The sequence below is a fragment of the Acipenser ruthenus genome, chromosome 5 (genome assembly GCF_902713425.1).
Source record: "Acipenser ruthenus chromosome 5, fAciRut3.2 maternal haplotype, whole genome shotgun sequence".
Taxonomy (NCBI): domain Eukaryota; kingdom Metazoa; phylum Chordata; class Actinopteri; order Acipenseriformes; family Acipenseridae; genus Acipenser; species Acipenser ruthenus.
Window position 1 is genome coordinate 51,297,647 of NC_081193.1, and position 23,074 is coordinate 51,320,720.

At 40.2% G+C, this 23,074-nt stretch overlaps 1 protein-coding gene across 2 annotated transcripts in view; it reads right to left on the minus strand.

Annotated features, from left to right (window-relative positions):
- Nucleotides 1-23,074, minus strand: part of LOC117402355 (E3 ubiquitin-protein ligase rnf8) — a 64,060-nt gene that overhangs the window by 5,205 nt on the left and 35,781 nt on the right. The window contains exons 4-7 of one of the 2 annotated variants that reach the window (XM_059024314.1): nt 22,536-22,598; nt 19,778-19,867; nt 19,014-19,121; nt 4,022-4,226 (exon numbers count right to left, since the gene is read on the minus strand). In XM_059024314.1, the coding sequence (XP_058880297.1) occupies nt 4,022-4,226; nt 19,014-19,121; nt 19,778-19,867; nt 22,536-22,598 (466 nt within the window). Of the gene's footprint in view, nt 1-4,014; nt 4,227-19,013; nt 19,122-19,777; nt 19,868-22,535; nt 22,599-23,074 lie in introns of both variants that reach the window. The other variant, XM_034921442.2, reaches the window with a different exon arrangement.

The window sequence follows — 23,074 nt, forward strand, 5'->3', positions numbered from 1 at the left end:
GATGTTAAAACTTTTCAATGCATTAGTAAGACCTCACCTAGAATATTGTGTTCAGTTCTGGTCACCTCGTTACAAAAAGGATATTGCTGATCTAGAAAGAGTGCAAAGAAGAGCAACCAGAATTATCCTGGGTTTAAAAGGCATGTCGTATGCAGACAGGCTAAAAGAATTGAATCTAGTCTTGAACAAAGAAGACTACGCGGTGATCTGATTCAAGCATTCAAAATCCTAAAAGGTATAGACAATGTCGACCCAGGGGACTTTTTTGACCTGAAAAAAGAAACCAAGGACCAGGGGTCACAAATGGAGATTAGATAAAGGGGCATTCAGATGTTGTTGAAGCCGACACCCTGGGATCCTTCAAGAAGCTGCTTGATGAGATTCTGGGATCAATAAGCTACTAACAACCAAACGAGCAAGATGGGCTGAATGGCCTCCTCTCATTTGTAAACTTTCTTATGTTATTATGAATGTGCACAACATATACTGTATGACTAGGCTTGCTACTTTTCGATTGTAATCGGTAAAGCTCTTTAAACGTCGAATTCCTCACAAATATGAGTTTGACTGAAATAAATATATATAGGATAAACATCAGTAAAACCACTCGCTATTTTTTTTTCTTACCAAAAATAATAATTTAAGAAATCATCTTGTCTGTGTAGTTTTATACTTTTTTTTTTTTTTTTTTAAATTTAGTTGTCGCCAATTTTTTACCCCGGTTTTCTCCCCAATTTAGCATGCCCAATTATTATCTGTATCCCCGGCTCACCGCTCGCAACCCCCCCCCCGCCGACTCGGGACATGGAGGCTGGAACACGCGTCCTCCGAAATGTGCTCCTGCCAAGCCGTCATTTTTCGCACTGCAGATCCACAGCAATGCCACCAGACCTATAGTGCCGGAGGACAACACAGATCTGGCGGCTCCACTGCAGAACCACAGGCGCCCTATCGGCCACAGGGGTCGCTGATGCGTGGTGAGCCGTGGATTCCCCTGCCGACCTAAGCCCTCCTTACTCGGGCAACGCTCAGCCAATTGTGCGCCACCCCCTAGGAACTCTCGGTCACGGTTGGCTGTGACACAGCCTGGGTTCGAACCTGCGATCTTCAGGCTATAGGGCACATCCTGCACTCCGCACGGAGCGCCTTTACTGGATGCACCACTCGGGAGCCCCGTAGTTTTTATACTTGCTGTCTGTCCCGTCTCCGTTCTGCTCTGAATGGCTCTTAAGGAATCAGTGGTTCCTTAATAGGCTAGTGTCCTGACACATCTCGTTGGCTGAAGCAGCGCTAGAATGCTCTCATTCGTTTAAATGACTGTCAATCATCAGACCGACTGTGCACTTTCATTTGCCAGCTATAGCCTGTCATTCAAAGTGCCTACTTTGAAATTAGCGGGTTAAGGTGTAGGTAAGTGTTTGCTATTATAGGTATATACGGCGACAGTTACTAGTTTGATTTGAAAATGGGGCGCAAGAGGAACACACTTGAGTATTGTGCACAATACCCTGATCGACGGCAGGACGAAGCGGGCAGTCTGCCTTGCCTCCAGCTGTGCTTAAGGAGAGGGGTGGAGCTCGGAATAAGTGCAAGTTAGTTCTGTTCAACTCTCTAATGTTTTGACCTGTCTGTGCATATTGTTTTTACTTGTAAATGTATGCTATAAAGTCTGTGTAATACACTTTATATGCTGCGTTTTCTACGGTTTATTTGAGACTTTAATTTGTGTAGGATCTATGTCTACAAGGTATAGCTTTGCTGTAAACAAACGTTATTTCAATTAGAATGTTGGTAACAATGGTTTTGTTGCATGTAAAATATGATAATGGGGTTTCTCTAAATGAGACGTTTCTCAACTGCATAAAGTTTTTTTTATGCTGCTTTTTTTTTTTTTTAAAGCATAAAGGTCGATTTCATCCATGCTCTGCTTGAATTGAAAAATAAAGATTGAAAAAAACAGTAAATTCTTTCAAAAATAAACAAACATAAATATTAATTGTCGATTTGGCAAAAAATAAAAATTGAATAGTAGCAAGCCTGTGTATGACTATATAAACTGTGGTGCTTTTGATTACACTGTGTAACAATTTTTTTTTTTTTTTTTTGTTCCTGGGTAGTAAGTGTTATTTCCTAATTGCTTATGCCTCAAAAGTATAGAAAATGGCTATTATTCCCCACAAACTTTGCTTTTGTGACCAGGACAGTGATATTTTGAAATTTACCTATTTTCCAGAACATTCCAGATAGATTCAGTGCTGAGTAAACTTGGAGTAACTTCTAGAACTTTCCAGTAATATAAATAGTAGTATAAATACAGGGGCCTTAAGCCCACCAGTTCAGTTTAGTTCCAGCTGCCTAAGTGGATACATATCTGCATTTTTCTGAGATGGCATCAAGGTCATAAGAGACTTCAAAATGGTGGCATTCCTGATGGGTCTCCAAGGCGGTTTTACCAAGTTTCCCTGCTATCTTTGCCTTTGGGACAGCAGGGACACCAAGGCGCACTACCACAGGCGGGACTGGCCACAGCGGACGGAGTTCTCTGTGGGGAGGAACAACGTCAAGTGGGAGACACTGGTGGACCCCCGGAAGGTGCTGATGCCACCACTGCACATCAAATTGGGCCTTAAGAAACAATTTGTCAGAGCTCTAGATAAGGAGTCGGCAGCCTTCAAGTACCTTCAAGACTTCTTCCCTAAGCTGTCTGAGGCAAAGGTCAAAGCCAGTGTCTTCATCGGACCACAGATAAAGAAGATCCTGGAGTGCAATGAATTCCCCAAGAAGCTCACTAGTAAGGAGAAAGCGGCTTGGAACAGCTTTGTCGCAGTGGTTCGGGGCTTCCTGGGCAATCACAAGGCCAAAAACTATGTGGAGCTGGTTGAGACTCTGGTGAAGAACTACGGCACAATGGGCTGTAGGATGTCCCTCAAAGTCAATATCTTTGATGCTCATCTTGATAAATTCAAGGAGAATATGGGAGTGTACTCGGAGGAGCAAGGCGAGCGCTTCCACCAGGATATACTGGACTTTGAACGCCGCTACCAAGGACAGTATAACAAGAACATGATGGGAGACTACATTTGGGGGCTGATTCGTGAAAGTGATTTACAGTATAATCGTAAATCTTGAAAAACTACTCACTTCTAAATCTTTTGTAGTCATTTTTGTATTACTTTAGTATAAATACATGTTAATTTGGATTCATATGTTGTTTTTTTCTGACTATGTGAACGAAGAGACACAAATTCGCCCGTTTTCTCATTGGAAATAGGTGAATTTCAAAATATCACTGTCCTGGTCACAAAAGCAAAGTTTGTGGGGAATAATAGCCATTTTCTATACTTTTGAGGCATAAGCAATTAGGAAATAACACTTACTACCCAGGAACAAAAATTGTGTTACATAGTGTTATAATTGGACTTCAGTGCATTATTATTCATTTTTCCACCCATCTTGCACAAATTAACAAATACAAAATTAAAAAGACTGTATAACACTTTGATTCAGAGCAGTCAACCATTATAGTTGGAATTGTACAAGTACTGTACTGGTAGTAACTACATATTTACATTAATAAAGACAACAGATTATTTAATATTCTTGCTGGATTGATCATCTCCTGTTTGCTTAAAAAAGGGTAAGTGTTTTGTGGGATACTTGTAAGCCTTTTTTAAAAGAGATCTAATATAAAATGATAAAAGTAAGAATATCTTTTTTTATTATTATTATTGTAATAAAACTGCACCCACTTGAGGTTCGTTGCCCCTTTAAAAACACCGACTCAGGACACAGAAATGGATTTTCAAAGCACAAACTAGATGAATAGAAAACATGCGTTTACAATTGTTTTCAGTTTTTAGTTTAAGAACATAACCACACCACGGTAGAATACACCAGTTTACAAAATAAATAAATACATACATACATAAATCAATCAAATCACCCACTGCAAACAGATAGTGAGTGTGGCACCACTTTAAAAAACAAAAAAACATTTTTTTTAGCTCCACGCACCTCTCACCTTTACGTTCTCGGATCAGGCTTTCGCGCCGCTCTTTCATCTCTGAACTCAGGTTCTCCACCATTCTATCAATGCAGTTGTCGAGAACCAGAGAACGAGTCTGTGAAAACAGATTCTGTCTGCAAATGGGGCACTCATCCTTCCGTTTCCTCCACTGGTTTATACAATGCGAGCAGAAGCTATGAGCGCAGTTCAATGTGACAGCCTGTGGAAAGCAAAAACACATCTAAACTGTTAGGTGGCTCTGTAAGTACACCAATGATGATAATCAAAATGCATTGGATAACATCTGGCAATGAACTGGAGTAGAGGCTTGCTATGTTGCCCTTTTGAAGAGGTATAAAAACAAGAAGCCGCTTTATTTTCAGTTTTTGCCAATTTCAACCCACACGAACATTAGACCTAAAATATTGTCTAGCTCTGTTGACTTCCCCGATTTCTATTAAATATAATGGTATTGTTAGTGCATGATGTGCTCTGGCCTTAAAACAATTACACTTAATACTTTTGTATCCCCAAGCATGGAGACAGGAGTTCTCTAGAAACAACAATTCATGACCAAATGGTAATCTGAAAAGCATGACTCATAAAAGATATCAAGGTTTCAAGTCACTTGAATCACTGTCTGTTACGACTTCTGCTTTCTGGACCACTTAGTCGCAGACAGAAGTATAGACACCCTACACGTCACATTTAGTCATTCGAGAAAACATGTTAAATACATGCATTTAGCAAACATTAGCCACTAATTAATATGACAAAAACCAAAATACAAAATTTCTGGTAATTCAACAATATTTATAAAAAAATTTAAAATAAAAGCACTTAAGCAATTATAAATATTTGTTCATGATAAAAGTATTGGCACCTTTACATTAAAAGTCTGTAAAAATGTAATATAATTAAATATATTTATTGATTGAAAACCACTACACAATTAGTAATCTACATTATAAAGTCAATAGCCTGAAAAGAGAGGTAATTATTATTTGCAACATCTGTTGAAGAACATCATTTTTGGCAACACACCAGATGATGGTCAAGACAAAGGAGTTGGATTCATGTTTGTTGAAGTTTGCTATGAGTGTATTTCTCAAAAGGAAATGGCTAAAGAACAGTATAAAAAAAAATGGAATACCAAAACACACAATCAGCAAGGCTCCCCAGGACACGTATGGTTCGTGGGGACTCAGGTTTGCAGTGGTCTACGTCCCCGGGACACGTATCTGTCTGTCTGACACGGGAAGCCTCACACAGATTTTATTATTTAATTTTTTTAAATCATGCACTTCATACAGTTGCAGTTGTATTAGGTGTTGAATGTTGGCACTCATACTCTGTGTTGTAGTTCCCGCTGTGGAGAACTAGAAACCCGACTACATCTTAGATCGGAAAAGACTGAAAGACTGAACACTTGATTTGCACACCTTTCACGTGACAATTAAAACATTTTCAAAATTAAAAAATGAAGAAAATAAAAAACAAAAGATTTAAGAGCCATAACATTAACCCTTTCGCTGCTATGGCTTTTGGAACCCTCCGTTCCAAAAGCCTTTTCCTGAATTTGGGACTGAATCATTTCAAAAGTCAAATTTCTCAGAAGTCTATAAAGGAAACATAGGAAAACTATACATTGTTTTTTTCAGCACAATCTGAAAATGTAACTGTAACAGGGGAGATCTGTACTGACTATCTAGCACATGTGTGGTACTGCAGGTAGAGGGCAGCAGTCTCGTAGGAGCTGCCTGTCAGTCATTGCAATGACACGGAGAGGTGGGGAAAAGGGTGTGTGGGCTTTCCCTCTCTCTGAGTGGCTGAGAGGTGGGCCTTGGGAGATTGCTTGGCCCATAAGAACTGCGCTTGGTTGTGCACTCGGGTGGCCGTGTTCGGGGATATACAGTGACGCTGGCAGAAGAGGCCAGAGTGAAACAAGGATCAGGCGAGCCCGGCTGAGGGAGACAGCCTTCCTTAAAAATAAATTTACAAAGTAAAAGAAATAATTACGTACCCGAGGGGATGTGTGTAGGTATACGGGGAACCCTGGCCACCCCAATGTATAGAAATAGCTGAGCGTAGGTCGGAGGCCAGTACTGACCAGCTTAGCGGCAGTGGGGTCACTGCGTAAGCAGCACTTTTGTTTGTAGTTTTATTACTGTGTTTTATTTTCCCTTTTTCTTTCGCCTTCTGTTTTCATTATTATTTTCGAGCACTTGTAAGTGCACTGAACGGTATACCTGTATTGGTAACCCCATGGTCCTGTTTTACTGTTGACAGTATTCAGGCCACGGACAACAGCACCCTCTGCGGGCTAAAATAAAGAAAAAAGAAAAGAAAATAAATAAAACTGGGCACCTGTGCGGTGTTTGCAAATATAATCTTCTGTCTCCCGTGTCAGTGAATACCCCCACCCTTCCACAGTAACTTTTCAATATATATATATATATATCAAGAACAAAAAACAGTTATGTTTCTGTCATGGCAACATAATTAAAAAAAACATAAAAGAAAATAGAACACCACTAGGTCAAATGTTCTTAGCGTTTTTCATAGTGTGAATTTTGAGCCATATAAAAACTATATATTTTTCTAAAATTAGATAAATAAATGTTAACTATGAGACACTTCTTTTTTTGCTTGGAATAAAATTACAGCACGACTGCCTTACATATATTAACTTTTTTTTTGCCTTTGTTCTCTATTTTCTGACCCCACTGCAAAGACTATCAAAAGGAAGCTAGGAAACTATACATTCTGAAACTGTACGCTGTGAGTACAGTCAGCACTCACATATCTGGCCCTATAAAATTTTGACTTCAGTGGTGATGGTTAAACGAGTGTGACACATACCTGATTATTTCTTTTGATTTGACGTGTATGTATGCAAGTATGTTTTAACCTGCCCCCTAACACCCAAACAGTCCCCTGCCCTGCACACACTTCATACGGAAAGAAAAAATATGACTTGGGTTTGAGAAACTGTACAGGGAGACGTATATTGCAGCACATATTTTTCTTTTCTTTGGAACTGTTGCCGTTTTATTTCTTATTTTTTTCTTATATCTGACATATCACAAGAGATGGCTCATGATGATAGTAGACCGCTCATAGAAGATTTGATTCAGCAGGGTCAAGGCAGGATATTTACAGCAATCTGTCTCGAATGTTAAACTATCTGAAGACAGTCTTCCTGTTAGTTTCGTTTTTCATCCAGAGGGGTATTTCACTGATTTTTTCATCGAAATTTTTTAGCGCACGAGTTGGGGAATAACACAGCAGTAAAAGACAAACGCTTGTCTGTTTTTTCAGGGAACACAAAAAAGAAACAAGGTCAGAAAATACATAGCTGAAAGGACTGTTTTAAAATAAGTATGCTTCCACTTAGATTTTTTTTGTTGGTACTGTACTATATGTTCAAAATGATATTCTGATTCTGAAAATACCACTTGCCAAAATAGACAACACGTGGACTATAATAAAGTACATACTTTTAAATCCAGTATGTATTGTACTAGCTCTATGTAAAATTCCCCATTAACAACCCAACAGCAAAATTAAATCAAAATGTTACCCATGCACAGAACAGTGTAAAATGTAAAATGCAATGCCATTTAACAAGATTAAAAAAAACAAAAACAAAAAAAACAGGTTTCCAGAATTACAGTATCCAGTCAGTATTCAAAATTGCAAAATATAGTGCTCGTAAGGCCCTAATATCACAGTTCACTTGCAAATGAAAATGCACAAAAACTACTAAAGATCAGTTTAAAAATAAATAAATAACAAAATTTATATATACAGTGTCTTGCAAAAGTATTCAGACCCGACCAATTCTCTCATATTACTGAATTACAAATGGTACATCGAAATTTCGTTCTGTTTGATATTTTATTTTAAAACACTGAAACTCAAAATCAATTATTGTAAGGTGACATTGGTTTTATGTTGGCAAATATTTAAGAAAAATAAGAAATATCTTGCTTGCATAAGTATTCAACCCCTGTGCTGTGGAAGCTCCCAGTTTACACAGATGAAAGAAATTGCCCTAACGAGGACACAATTACCTTACCATTGGCCTCCACCTGTGAACCATTAAAGTTGCTGTCACATTTACTGGATAAAAACCCCACTGTAGAAGGATCATTGGTCAGGCTGTGAATCTGAAGGAAAATGAAGACCAAAGAGCATTCTACAGAAGTTAGAGATAAAGTAATACAAATGCATAGATTAGGGAAAGGGTACAAAATAATATCCAAGTGTTTGGATATCCCAGTGAGCACAGTTGGATCAATAATCAGGAAGTGGAAGCTGCATCACACCACCCAGGCACTGCCAAGAAAAGGCCGTCCCTCAAAACTCAGCGCTCAAACAAGGATACTTGTGAGTGAAGCCACAGAGAGGCCAACAATCACTTTGAAGGAGCTACAAAGTTCAGTGGCTGGGAGTGGAGTAATGGTGCACCAGTCAACCATATCAAGAGCTCTGCATAACACTGGCCTGTATGGGAGGGTGGCAAGAAAGAAGACGTTACTCAAAAACTACCATCTGAAAGCACGCCTGGAGTTTGCCAGAAAGCATGAAAGTGACCCAGCTGCGATGTGGGAAAAGGTTTTGTGGTCAGATGAGATCAAGATAGAGCTTTTTGGCCAAAACTCAAAGCGCTATGTGTGGCGCAAACCTAACACTGCCCATGCCTCAAGACACACCATCCCTACAGTGAAGTATGGTGGTGGCAGCATCATGCTGTGGGGATGCTTCTCATCAGCAGGGACTGGGCATCTTGTTAAAATTGAAGGAAGAATGGATGGAGCAAAATACAGGGAAATACTGCAAGAGAACCTGCTTCAGTCCGCTAAAAAACTGAAGTCTGGGAGGAAATTCACCTTTCAGCAGGACAATGATCCCAAGCACAAGGCCAAAGCAACATTGGAGTGGCTCAAGAACAAAAAGGGGAATGTCCTTTAGTGGCCCAGTCCTGATCTCAATCCCATTGAGAATCTGTGGCACTATGTGAAAATTGAGGTCCACAAGCGTCGTCCAACCAACCTGAACAACCTGGAGCAAATTTGCTAAGAAGAATGGGCCAAAATCACTCCGACACAAAGCTGCAAAGCTGTTTAATGTTTAACTTTTACATTACCGTGCCTTGTCTCGTTTGCTTTGTTGTTGGAGGAAGCGCTGTCTAACTGTAAAATAATAATAAAAATAAAAAAAAAGATTTGCCATGCCAGAAAAAAAAGAAAAAACCACGGACTTTGATGGTTAAACAAGTACACTGTAGTATTGAAGAGAGGTTTTGTATCAGAAAACTGGTAATGGAGTTGGAAATCGCGTGTGACGAGTAAGTGCATGAATTTGTTACATATGTATAATGGGGACTGATTTTATTCTTAATACAAGGGCGGTAAAACGCGACTGATGCGTATCTGGGTAAGAGGACATCCGAGTGCTGACTGTATTACAATGGTACTAGACTCAAACATGAGGTGAACTTAACCCCTCTTGCACTGCATAGAGTACAACACGCCCAATTTTCATTTTCAAAATTAAGGATGACCACCTCACATTATAAGGCTTATTCTAAATTGAAAACTTCAAAATGGCAAGGTAACTGTCAAATTTAGTGTGTGTTTCAAAAAGTACTTTACAAAACCTAGAACATTTGATACTTATTCAAAGGTTTTCTTGCTCTAAAGGGCCAAATATTTATGTTAACTATAAAAATGCAGAAGAATCTAAAAAATCACATATTTATTCACAATGTTGTGCCACAAAAGCTAGATACATGAAATGCAAATGTCGATTTCCACGTTCTACGGTTTGCAGGGATACCAAGCATGTTTACTTTAACATGAGGTTCCTGGCCGCAATAAGCATCAAAACAAGACACAACCTGGCAAGCATTTTCCATGATAATACTGCTAATACTGCCCCCCTCCCCTTAAAGTCGGTTATCCATAACCCCCTCCAAAATTAGGTAAAACTACTTAAAGTGGTAAAAATAACAAGTTTATATTTAATTGTGCCCAAAAGGATGCATACATGCATACATACTCTAAAAGGTACTGACAATGTCGACCCAGCGGACTTTTTCGACCTGAAAAAAGAAACAAAGGACCAAGGGTCACAAATGGAGATTAGATAAAGGGGCATTCAACAGAAAATAGGAGGCACTTTTTTACACAGAGAATTGTGAGGGTCTGGAACCAACTCCCCAGTAATGTTGTTGAAGCTGACACCCTGGGATCCTTCAAGAAGCTGCTTGATGAGATTCTGGGATCAATAAGCTACCAACAACCAAAACAAGCAAAATGGGCCGAATGGCCTCCTCTTGTTTGTAAACTTTTTTGTGAAGCAAATGTACATTTCCATGTTCTGCAGGTTCTAAGGTTTGCAGGGATACCAAACATGTATATTTAGTATCAGTATTTTCATTTTCATTTGAAGTAGGAGGCTAGAAATCCTAAGTATAAGGCAGGGGAGTATGGGGGTCCTCCCCCAGTGTGGGTGCAGTGGGTGCAGTGGGCAACACCCCCCACCGAAAACAATTTTTTTTCACAGGGGTCTAAAACTGCATATACTGGGCCTAAATATGTGCCTCAATAGAGACCAAAAATTCAAAATAAGTTTTTATGTTTTATGATTTTGGGCGTCCAGATTTAAAGAGCAAGTAAAAGTTACTGTGTCCATGAAATGTACACCAAGGCTCACATGGGCAGGCTGTTTGCACCAAGAGTGTGCGCCTTTAGACAGTGATGAACACTGTCAATGGGCAGTCGCGGTTCACAGGGCGCATGCGCAGGAGACCCAAAGGTAGAGTCTGTGAAGCTGCTGCCCTCAAGCCCAGAAGTTCTGGAACGTCATATCATGAACACTCTGTTGAGCTGAATAGCTCTAAACAGGCAACTATTCTCTGCACTCTGCCGTTTGACAGAGTGGATAGCATGGACCCGGAGTCCAAGCACACTCCTAGATGTCTGAGAAAGTGTGAGCGAGGCTCTTGAATGATTCACTGCCAGCCTCAACCGTATAAGCTGGCCAATGAACAGTTTTGTGTCAGCGTATGCCTGAGCTGGAGACTGGGCACAATGAACCAGTCGTCCAATAATAGAGTACTCTGATACCTTTGAGTCTCAATGGGGCCAGTATAGCTTCCCTGCGCTTCGAAAAGGCATGGGGAGCTAGACAGGAGGCCAAATGGCAAGACCCTGAACTCGTACGCTGTTCCCTGAAAAGCGAACCGTAAGTACTTAAGTTCGCCGGTTTTTATGGGGATATGGAAATAGGCATCCTTGAGGTCCACCATGGTGAACCAATTCCCGGGCCTGAATGACTGCAACAGCTGGCGCACCGTCAACATTTTGAATCTCCTTCGGCTCAGAACAGGTTAACCTGCCTGAGGTCGAGGATTGGTCTGAGGCCACCATCCCACTTGAGCATGGAGTAAAACCCGCCCTACACATGGAGGGGGTGTACCATACGACTAACCCATTTTTGCAGCAGAACTGCTACCTCCCGAGACACCACAGCGTTGTCCTGGGGAGCGAGCTTGAACTGCAGGGAGTAGCCGGTCTGAACAGCCGGTCTGAACAGCCGGTCTGAACAGTAGGATGAACTGGATGTCTGTGGTGCACTGACGCCAGGTGGCTCCCTGAGGCTTGGGCTGAGGCTCTTGCCTCTGAGCTGGTTTGGCCGCAGGGCAGCTGGCTGTGCTGGTCCCTGAGGCTGCTGGCACAGAGATAAAAACCAATGCCTTATGGAATAGCAAGAAATATACAGGAAGAACATAAGAACACAAGAAAGTTTGCCAACGAGAGGAGGCCATTCGGCCCATCTTGCTCGTTTGGTTGTTTGTAGCTTATTGAGCTGACCAGAACTGAACACAATATTCTAGGTGAGATCTTGCTAATGCATTGTAAAGTTTTAACATTACTTCCCTTGATTTCAATTCAACACTTTTCAGAATATATCCGAGCATCTTGTTGGCCTTTTTTATAGCTTGCCCACATTGTCTAGATGAAGACATTTCTGAGTCAACATAAACTCCTAGGTCTTTTTCATAGATTCCATCTTCAATTTCAGTATCTCCCATATGATATTTATAAGGCACATTTTTATAGCCTGCCTCAGCTGCTAAAGACAGCAACAGGACTGGTCAGCAAGGCCTGCTTTGTACCAGACAGGGATGTAAACACCAGTCGGTATTAGCCCGGAACCAGATGGAACGGAGCAAACTTTGTCCCCATCAGGCACGCATGCCTGTGGGAAACTGCTGCCCAAAGCTTCTCTATTTCCGGGTGCGTGGCTCTCCCTTTGCACAGAGCTGTGGGTTGAGGACGCAGCCACCTCTTCTAAGAAAGGGTGATGGGGAAGAGCGCTGTACAGGTGAGGGATGCAGAGCGCTCTGTAGAGCTGCAGGAGAAAAGTTTCTCCAACATATGCTTGGAGAATGCACACAAAACTCATAAATTGTAGTTTACCAGTGCCTCCTTTGTACGCTACTGCCTCATGCAGGAAGAGCATCTGCTTGTCCACAGGCAGGTTGGCCGTGCATGTGTCACAGGGATAAACCCAGTCATTATGCAGTTAGCAAGCAATGTACTGTAAGAATGTACAGTTGCTGCCTCAGCTTGCTAAAAACAGCAATTGGACTGTCAACAAGACCTGCTTGGTGCCAGATTTGGGATTGTAAAACGCCGGTCGGTAGCAGGTAGGAACCAGGACTGTACCGGAACGGTATGGTACAGGTCGGTTGGTATTCATTCAGTGCCTGTAGCACTGGCCTGGTACAGTAGTGTAAAGTACTGTTGCTGCCCTCAAGGGGGCGTCTGCTCAAGCAGCAATGCCACTGTGCAGCAGTGTAACAGGGGGGATCGGTCGACCAGTGCACCTGCAAGATCACAGTGGCCTCTTGATCAATGGCATAAGCTCTGTCATTACAGGGAGAGCTTAACTGCAGGGGATGTGCCATCTGACTCCATGTCCTCAGACAGGAATGCCAGCTCCCAGAGACACAGAGCGCCTTGGAGGAAAACGCCCAAAATTCGCAGAAAGCGGTTTGATAAAGATAGCAACTGGGCTGTCAACAAGGCCTTATTGGTACTAGACAGGCAGGCTGGCTTTGCATGTGTCACAGTGATACAACCCAGGCTTAATGCAAATAGCAAGCAATGCTATTTGCATTAAGCAAGTTCAGTGCCTGCAGCACCATAGGTATATTAGTATGGAATGGGGGGTTACACCTCCCCTATGCCCCACCTACCATTCTAGACCACGCCCCAGCCAAGGCTGGACGCGTCTGCTCAAGCTGTCGCAACCCGGTGAGGTGCATGGGCGGTACTGGTGAAAACTTCATGGGCCTGTGAGGCTCGGTACAGTGCACGGGCCGGTGCTGCTGGTGCACACACACGCACACACACACACACACACACACACACACACATTAGGCTCAAAACGATTGATTGCTCGTTGTAGATGTTGATCACAAATTTAAAAAAAAAAATGGGTTTCATATTACTAGCATGAAATACAATTAAAGCACTTGGAACAAACTACCTATAGTCCATATACATAGCAATTCAGTCTAACACGTTTGCCCAGAGATATATTTTGCATATTTATTGGTATATAACTTCTTAGACATATCTGTGACATTAGTCAGCATTATATATATATATAACCAACCTGTTGGTTCATCAATAATACTCATAACTGCTGCGATTTTCAACCTCCACCATTTTTAATGACCGGGTCCGTTCTTGCGTTCTGGTCACGTTCACGGGTTCTTGGTCAAAGGTCGCTTAACCTGGTTCTGTTGCGGTCAAAAACACACCCCTAGTCTCTTCTAGGAGGGGCAGAGTCAATTTTCAGGTAAACAAAGTTAACCCATTATGGGGCAGCAGTATGGAGTAGTGGTTAGGGCTTTGGGCTCTTGACCGGGGGGTTGTGGGTTCAATCCCTGGTAGGGGACACTGCTGCTGTACCCTTGAGCAAGGTACTTTACCTAGATTGCTCCAGTAAAAGCCCAACTGTATAAATGGGTAATTGTATGTAAGAAATAATGTGATATCTTGTAACAATTGTAAGTCGCCCTGGATAAGGGCGTCTGCTAAGAAATAAATAATAATAAATAATAATAATAATAATAATATGTAATGGATACACATTTGGTACTTGAAAGGGAATGTGCGGCTCATGCTTAAATCAGCAGCATAGAGATCAGAAAACAGAATAAAGAGGATATTTTTTTAAATGTTATCGTGGACTGAAAAATTTGTTTTTTTTAATAAAATTATAAATATTTAGCTACAGTAAGCACTTAAGAAATGAACTGTTAATTGTGAAGTCAACATAAAAAAAGTTTGTCATCATATCCAAAAACTGCAAACAAACAAGAAAAATTGGTAGGCTCTACGCGCAAAAAAAAAAGCAACACAGCCTACTCCTTTTATATATTTAAATATATAAATATATATTATCATACATAGCTTGATTCATGGGCTTGCAGCAAAACTCAAAACTAGTGGGTTTAATTTGTTGTTGTATTGTTACAGTCTGTAGCAAAGAGCTGCTTGTGTATTTTGAGAAGTGAAGGTGTGTTCAGCACGCAGCAGACTAGATGTACTCGTGTGTGATATTGGAACTCACTTTGACAGTATCGAAGTAAGTGTCTTTCTGTACAGTGAGCCGTCAGAACATTACAAAAAAAAGAAAAAATGTTTTAGTGCTTTGCTCCATTATGCGGTTCAGTGACTAACTTTCTATTTAAACAATGTTCAATGGACAATGGACAGCAGTGTGGAGTAGTGGTTAGGGCTCTGGACTCTTGACCGGAGGGTCATGGGTTCAAATCCCGGTGGGGACACTGCTGCTGTACCCTTGAGCAAGGTACTTTACCTAGATTGCTCCAGTAAAAAAAAAAAAAAAAAACAACTGTATAAATGGGTAATTGTATGTAAAAATAATGTGATATCTTGTAACAATTGTAAGTCGCCCTGGATAAGGGCGTCAGCTAAGAAATAAATAATAATAATAATAACAATAACTGCACTCAATCCAAGGCTCAAGACACAGCAATGCGAGTAACACGAGTTAAAATTAATCTCCAAAGAAATTAACGTGTTAAATCGCTTAAGTTAACTGCAATGAATTGACAGCCCTATCTTTTTATATACAGTACTGTGCAAAAGTTTTAGGCAGGTGTGAAAAAATGCTGTAAAGTAAGAATGCTTTAAAAAATAGACATGTTAATAGTTTATATTTATCAATTAACAAAATGCAAAGTGAGTGAACAGAAGAAAAATCTACATCAAATCAATATTTGGTGTGACCACCCTTTGCGTTCAAAACAGCATCAATTCTTCTAGGTACACTTGCACACAGTTTTTGAAGGAACTCGGCAGGTAGGTTGGCCCAAACATCTTGGAGAACCAACCACAGTTCTTCTGTGGATTTAGGCAGCCTCAGTTGCTTCTCTCTCTTCATGTAATCCCAGACAGACTCGATGATGTTGAGATCAGGGCTCTGTGGGGGCCATACCATCACTTCCAGGACTCCTTGTTCTTCTTTACGCTGAAGATAGTTCTTAATGACTTTCGCTGTATGTTTGGGGTCGTTGTCATGCTGCAGAATAAATTTGGGGCCAATCAGATGCCTCCCTGATGGTATTGCATGATGGATAAGTATCTGCCTGTACTTCTCAGCATTGAGGAGACCATTAATTCTGACCAAATCCCCAACTCCATTTGCAGAAATGCAGCCCCAAACTTGCAAGGAACCTCCACCATGCTTCACTGTTGCCTGCAGACACTCATTCGTGTACCGCTCTCCAGCCCTTCGGCGAACAAACTGCCTTCTGCTACAGCCAAATATTTCAAATTTTGACTCATCAGTCCAGAGCACCTGCTGCCATTTTTCTGCACCCCAGTTCCTGTGTTTTCGTGCATAGTTGAGTTGCTTAGCCTTGTTTCCTTTGTGCAAGGGACAAAGTCAGGGATTTTGTCCCTGACTTTTGAAGGCAAAGGGTGGTCACACCAAATATGGATTTGATGTAGATTTTTCTTCTGTTCACTCACTTTACATTTAGTTAATTGATAAATATAATCTATTAACATGTCTATTTTTGAAAGCATTCTTACTTTACAGCATTTTTTCACACCTGCCTAAAACTTTTGCACAGTACTGTATAGGGCTGTCAGTTAAAGTTAACTTCTGAGATTAACGCGTTCATTTCTTTGAAGATTAATTTTTTTTAACGTGCGTTAATTTTTGTATTAATACATCAGGCTTTTATCAGCACCTAGTTTGTTCATGCGCGGCGCCGAATGCTTCCTGACTTCCCCTGGTAACAGAGGGGTGGGGAAGTGTGTGCAGAAAAAAAACTCCCACTTTGCAATAAGTGGGCACGTTACGTAAGTGAGACGCTCAGCGCGGCTCAGTAAAATAATCAGTTTAACGGCTTGCTCAGTTCCGCTCCTGCTGAGCCGCTCAGAGCTGCTGAGCATTTTTCATCAGTGATTACAGTAAGCGCACGGAGATCGCCACCTACAGGAAACAAGTGGAGGTGACAGACATACTTTTTATGTCACGAAGATGAATTGGTTCGACTTAAGATGGTAGAAATTACTGGTTTTCGAATTTGTCATTTCATTATTTCACACAGGGCAAGATACTTTGTATTTTTTCTAGGGAGTGAACAGCACTGCTGGACACATGCTGCGACTCTGCTGTTGCTAGAACAGGTCCGGATTAACAAGGAGCAGTTCCACAAACCTACACAAGCCAGAACAGAAGAAACGTGTCTGGGACTGAATTGCATTGAATATTTGGGCGGTTGGATACAGTTTTGTAAGTTCAGTAGTATGTGACAAAAAATGTCGAAATTTAAAAAGAACAAAACTGTGTCTGACAATAATAATAAAACAGAGAGAGGGGAAAAAAAAAGTCTGTAATTGTATATATGAAATTAACAGAATTTGTTAATAAAATTCATTAAATTGATACATTAAGATCAGGGGTCGGCAACTTGTCCATACACAGACACGCATGTCCGTGACAACGAATATGTCTAACACACACACACGCATGTAATTGTATAAAACTTCTGTATTGTTTGTCCGTGGACAATATGTTGTTGTTGTTTTTTTTTTTTTTTAAATGTCTGTCACCACTCGATATGGTGCCGACACCTGCTTAAGATATATTAGAAAAAAAAAACACTGCATTTCTGTTTTTGTTTACTTCTAGTCTTAGACAACATGTTTTAAATATGAGTAGCTTTATTGGGTGGGGACAACTATATAAAAGGGCAGCGTGCTGTTTCAGTTTAGGAGTATTGTGCATGTATTGCTATCCATTTTTGCAATCTAAGAAATAAAAAGCAGTTTTTAGAGCCAAAGAAAAATCCTAGTAGTGTCTTCATAACAGCAATTGGTGGGTGAATGTTTAAGACAGTCTGATCGCTTTTAACGGCTGTAGGGAGGTAGTAATGTGGTGAAGGACTTGAGCAGCCAACAGAGTGCAGCACAACTAGAGAGAGTTGTGAGTCTATGCCTGGAGCACCCAAAGGAAAGGTCAGAGAAACGCCTCCCTGAATTCCACTAGCCAATAGCAACAGTTTCCACAGCTTCTACATAAACTACAGAAAAAAATACTGATAAGTGTTCTGATGTTTTTTCTTTAGCCTACCTGAAATGTGTCCCTCTGCCTACGGAAATTAGATTTAAAATTCAAATTCTGTGTAACCAGCACAATCTCGTTCAGACTAATTTTCTACAGCAGCACTGCTTGTTGCTAGTCTAGCACGCCCGGTAAGGGCTGCTGGTAAAATATTTTCTATGTCCTCGTCAATGGTTAACATTATTATTATTATTATTATTACTTGTTTATTTAGCAGACGCCTTTACCCAAGGCGACTTACAGAGACTAGGGTGTGTGAACTATGCATCAGCTGCAGAGTCACTTACAATTACGTCTCACCCGAAAGACGGAGCACAAGGAGATTAAGTGACTTGCTCAGGGTCACACAATGAGTCAGTGGCTGAGGTGGGATTTGAACCGGGGACCTCCAGGTTACAAGCCCTTTTCTTTAACCACTGGACCACACAGCCTCCTGATTTTAGGAATTCAATACCAATGAGACCTTCATCAAGGGACATTTCATCAACCATAACATCACAAATACCAAAAAGCAAAGAATTATTAGTCGCCATTTTAAAGGTTGCTCTGCGCTCTCGTGTAGCAGAGCGTTAAGTCATTTAAATTCAGCTCAGTGTGCTTTCTGAGCGTTCTCACTCTGAGCGGCTCGGTTACTTCACCCGCCTAGTTGACTCTTTCTGTCACAGCTGATATGAGGCAGTGATATACGATGTAACAAAAGGAAACGTTTTTAGTATATTAATGCTGAAAAAAGCTGTAGCCAAGCATTGTGTATTCAATCCATCTGAGCTGAAGGAAATATGCAAGACAGAATGGGCCCAGATTTCAACAAGAAGTAACATACGGGTTAAGAATTTATAGTCTGAAAAGTAAAAAAAAAAAGAAAGAAAATGAGGGACACACAAAATACTAAAGCTGGGGTGCCAATACTTTGTCATGAACAAATGCTTGTTTGTTTTATTAAGTGATTAAAGTTTACTAAATGCTTGTCCTTAATCTGTTACCTTGAATTATGGTAGTATTAGTGTAGGGTGTCAGTACCTTTGTCTTTTTTACAGATTATTGGTATTATGGTACCAATTACGGATTTAAGACAACACTGTCCTCAAATCAATCAGTTCAAGATAATATCTATTTTTTGTAAGATATCGCACCCTCTAATATTTATAATTATGGAATAATTTTTAGCAACTCCCCCCCCCCCCCCCCCCAAAAAGGTTCGACAAACTGACCTGTGCCTAGTTCCAGTTTAAATACACTGGCTTCCAGAGATTATCTGGGAAAAAACTGTGCACTGTAGACAGGGTAGCAAACAACAAAATGCAGCCAAATAATTTACCTCAATGAAAAGCTCTGAACAGACGATGCACTGCAGTTCATTCTCCAACACTTCAGTCATCTGAGTTAAAACTTCTTCTTTCTGGGCTTTAGCCTTCTCCTTCTCTTCCTTCAAAATAAACCATAAAAATATCATTTATTTGCATCAAGATTATCCTGATTCGGAATACATGAGTGCAATCCATACAGTTCTGACAAAGTTGGTTCCCATCTATAATAGTGCTGCAAGATTTATATTTATGAAACTTTAGGGAGGCTCAGTTCAGAGAACAAAAGGCGCTGTCATTTTAGTCCATAAGGTGTAAACCTTTGCAGTAATGTTTTAATGATTGTTTGAACTGTTTTTGTCCTGTTTGAATGATTTATTAATTGTGTCATGTTATTTCTTAACACGCTCTCTTGCCAGGACCCCCTTGAAAAGAGATGTATATCTCAAGGGTTCTATCCTAGTAAAATAAATACATTTGATTACACAAGAACATTTTAAAACTAAGGCAGGATGATAACATGTAGACTTAACATTAGCTTTGTCATCTGGTTTAAGGACATCGTTTGCAATATTTTAGGTCTACCACTAGTGTTCTCCAAATAGTGTTTATTAATGGAACAGCTCAATTTTATTAAAAACAGTCACACTGCTTTAAAGAGAAAAAAAAAAACTAAAATGACTGGTCGTACACTAATTTCTTAGGCAACTGCTATCTTTGTCTGAATTTTAATAACTTTAAAAAGGGACTAAGCAAAACATTTTGATCAGTACAGTACCTTGGTTTCCTCCAGTTCTTTATCTTTGGCCTGGATGATCTCTTCAAAATCTTTTCGGGAACGTCTCAGCTCTTCTATCACCTTTCGATGCTGCATCAAAACGATATTTTTAGCATTTACAAATTCCATTCCTGTTCAACTTCCTCAGTTTTCAAAGACTGTTTAAATGTGTTGTGAAAATAAAATATGGTGGTTATCCATTACAGTTTTACATTTTAATTGTATTTCTTGTAAACATGGCAAGGTGTTCTGTAACCCTTTATTTAATAACTCAATTTCAAAGAAGGGTTAGGCTAAAGCAATTAATTAGGTGATTTGTATGCTGTTCTAGGGATGCAAGACGGTTATGATCCGTTTTTGGTTTAACACCAAAAAAACTAACTGCATTTGTGCAGCCATGAAAACAAGGACCTAACATTATTATTAGTGATTGGACAAATATCCAAATATGTTTTTACATGTATTTGGATACAAAAATCAGATATTCGGTGGCTCCCGAGTGGCGCACCTGGTAAAAGGCACTCTGAGTGGAGTGCAGGATGCGCTCTATAGCCTGGAGGTCGCCGGTTCAAGTCCAGGCTATTATATTGCCGACCGTAGATGGGAGCTCCCAGGAAGCGGAGCACAGTTGGCCGAGCGCCCCCCCCCCCCCCCCGGGGGGTGGGGCTCAGGTCGGCCAGGATGTCCTCGGCTTACTGTGCACCAGCGACCCCTGTAGTCTGGACGGGCGCCTGTGGGCTTGCCTATAAGCTGCTTTGACCTCCGATGCTGTCAGTGCAGGTGGCTGCAGTGTGAGTCTGCAGTGTGAAAAAAAGCGGTTGGCTGACAGCACACTCTTCGGAGGACAGCGTGTGTGTGCGTCTTCACCGCTCCCAAGTCAGCGCGGGGTGGTAGTGGTGAGCTGAGCCTAAAAATAATTGGGATATGCCAAAAAAAATAATTGCCGATTACTGAATTAAAAAAAAAAAAAAAAAAAGTTTGTATTCGCTAAAAATGACAAAAATACCTTGCATTTACACCTCACCAGAAGTTGCGAGGCAGTTTCATAAATGGCAAATGAAAAAGAGCTATGTGTGATATGTGAGATATATATATATATATATATATATATAATTAATTAAAAACAAAACAAAAAAAATGATCAACACAGCCTCTATTTAAAAGTTTCAGATAGCAAAAATTAAACAAACCAGATTATGAGCGCGCATGCATAGTGATCTCTATGGAAGGTCATCTGGGTCAAAAAGCTGCTTTAGAGAGAGTCAGAATCTCATGGGACAAAAAAAAGCAAGCACATCATTCTGAAATGCATCGCTTAAAACAGTGCCCAACTTCCTGGAAATGTTATGTAGCGATTTTTATATAGATTTTATATATTATATTTTTTTTGTTGCGATTGTTGTGTGTTATTTTACAATGCCATTTCCACATTTGTTTAAAGTTAAATTTCAGTTTTCGCTTGCTTATTCAACTACAAAAAGGCACAAGTAAACCTCATGTTAATTATTTTATGAAAACGTATCTATGGCCACTGTTTACTGCAAAGAAACAGTAATAGCAATGAATGAAAAAAAATGCGTTGTCAACTTTATGTACTATTTATTTCGGGAACAAACTAAACATTTAACTTGAACTGTTATTTGGCATCCTTTGTTTTGTAGTTAATTCACTGGGGTAAAGTAAGGCCTGCACAACGTATTATCTATATTGTAAAGTCTTGCTGTAAAATAAAGGCACGCACGCACACACACATCAACTACTGTCATGTGTCCCTTGGACCCCTGGCCAACAAATCTCGTCCGTCTCTGTGCTTCTGACCTTGCTCCTTCCATTACGCACGCTCTCAACCTGTCCCTTGTTTCAGGCCTGGTTCCTGCTGCCCTCAAGACTGCCCAAGTAACGCCAGTGCTCAAAAAAACTCCCTTGAACTGGCTGTTTTATCTAACTTCCGTCCCATATCCAATCTTCCTTTTCTCTCCAAAACTCTTGAAAAGGGCTATAGCCAGCCAGCTGATGAAACATCTCACAGATAATCTGCTTGAATCTCTGCAGTCTGGCTTCCGGCCACATCACAGTACCGAAACTGCTCTGCTCCAGATTGTAAATTATCTCCTGATCAATGCTGATGGGTTATTGTTTGGGTCTACAAACCTGGTACTGTTTATTATTATTATTATTATCCAGACCTGGATACAAAAAATAAAGCATCACTTTCCAAACTGGATTAAACCTCTGTGTCTGTTCATTACTGCACTGCATCACCCCTGCACCTGTTTCCAATCACCCACTTTGTCACAATATCTTAACACCTAGATTAAGTATGAAGCCGTGGTTATACCTACTCAGATCTGTCAGAATCAAGTAAATTTATGTTACCATATTGAAATTACTAAGGGATGTTTTTATGAACCATCTATATGCAGCACCGTGTGTTATAAGCTCCTGAAAATGCCAGCAGGCTTAGTGTTGAAACTGCCAACAGTTTTTCATTGTACAAAAAAAATTTCGGTTTCTATTTTGTCTGTATTGTTCGGTTTCGAATTTTATGCAAATGTTGGTTTCGGTTCAGGAAAATCATAACCGCTGCATCCCTACCCTGTTTGTATATGTACAAATAATATACTGTATGTCTACTGCTGTCTGTTACGGCCTCCTGGCAAAAAAGATGGGCATCTCATTGGTTCTTACTCTGGTTAAATAAATGGCAATGCATTTGAAATCACTTTTTGACAGGCAATCCTTCTTATTTTTTCTCTACCTCTTGCAAAGCCAAATCCAGTTTCTTTTCCAAACTCTCTTCCACTTGAAGCTTCTTCTCATCCTGAAAGACCAATCCAAAGATTAGGAAATAAAAACAAAAAAGTCTACATGATTCAACACCAGTAGTAGAGGAAACCTTCGCATGGCATTCATATGGCATTTGTTTAGAATTAACAGCAATTATTCAGGATTTCAGGGGTCAAAACATTGGTGACTGTCTTATTCCTCTAAGAAATACCACAATGCTGCATTACTTTGTTTATTTCTCCTCGGATATAAATTTAAAGCTGTTAATTCCACATTAACTGGTGTCTAGGACAGTCCATTTAAAAATTACACAAACAAAAAGTTTAATGATTTTCTTTTAATTAACAGTGTGAAGACAAACGTTAAAGTAGCAGGGTTCTGAAAAATATAGCAGTATACATCCCCGTGTGATTGATACATTAATTATTGATACTAGCAGAATAACTGAACGCTGTGGTTTGCTACTGGCATGTATTTAACATATCTCTCTCTATACAGAGTACATATGTA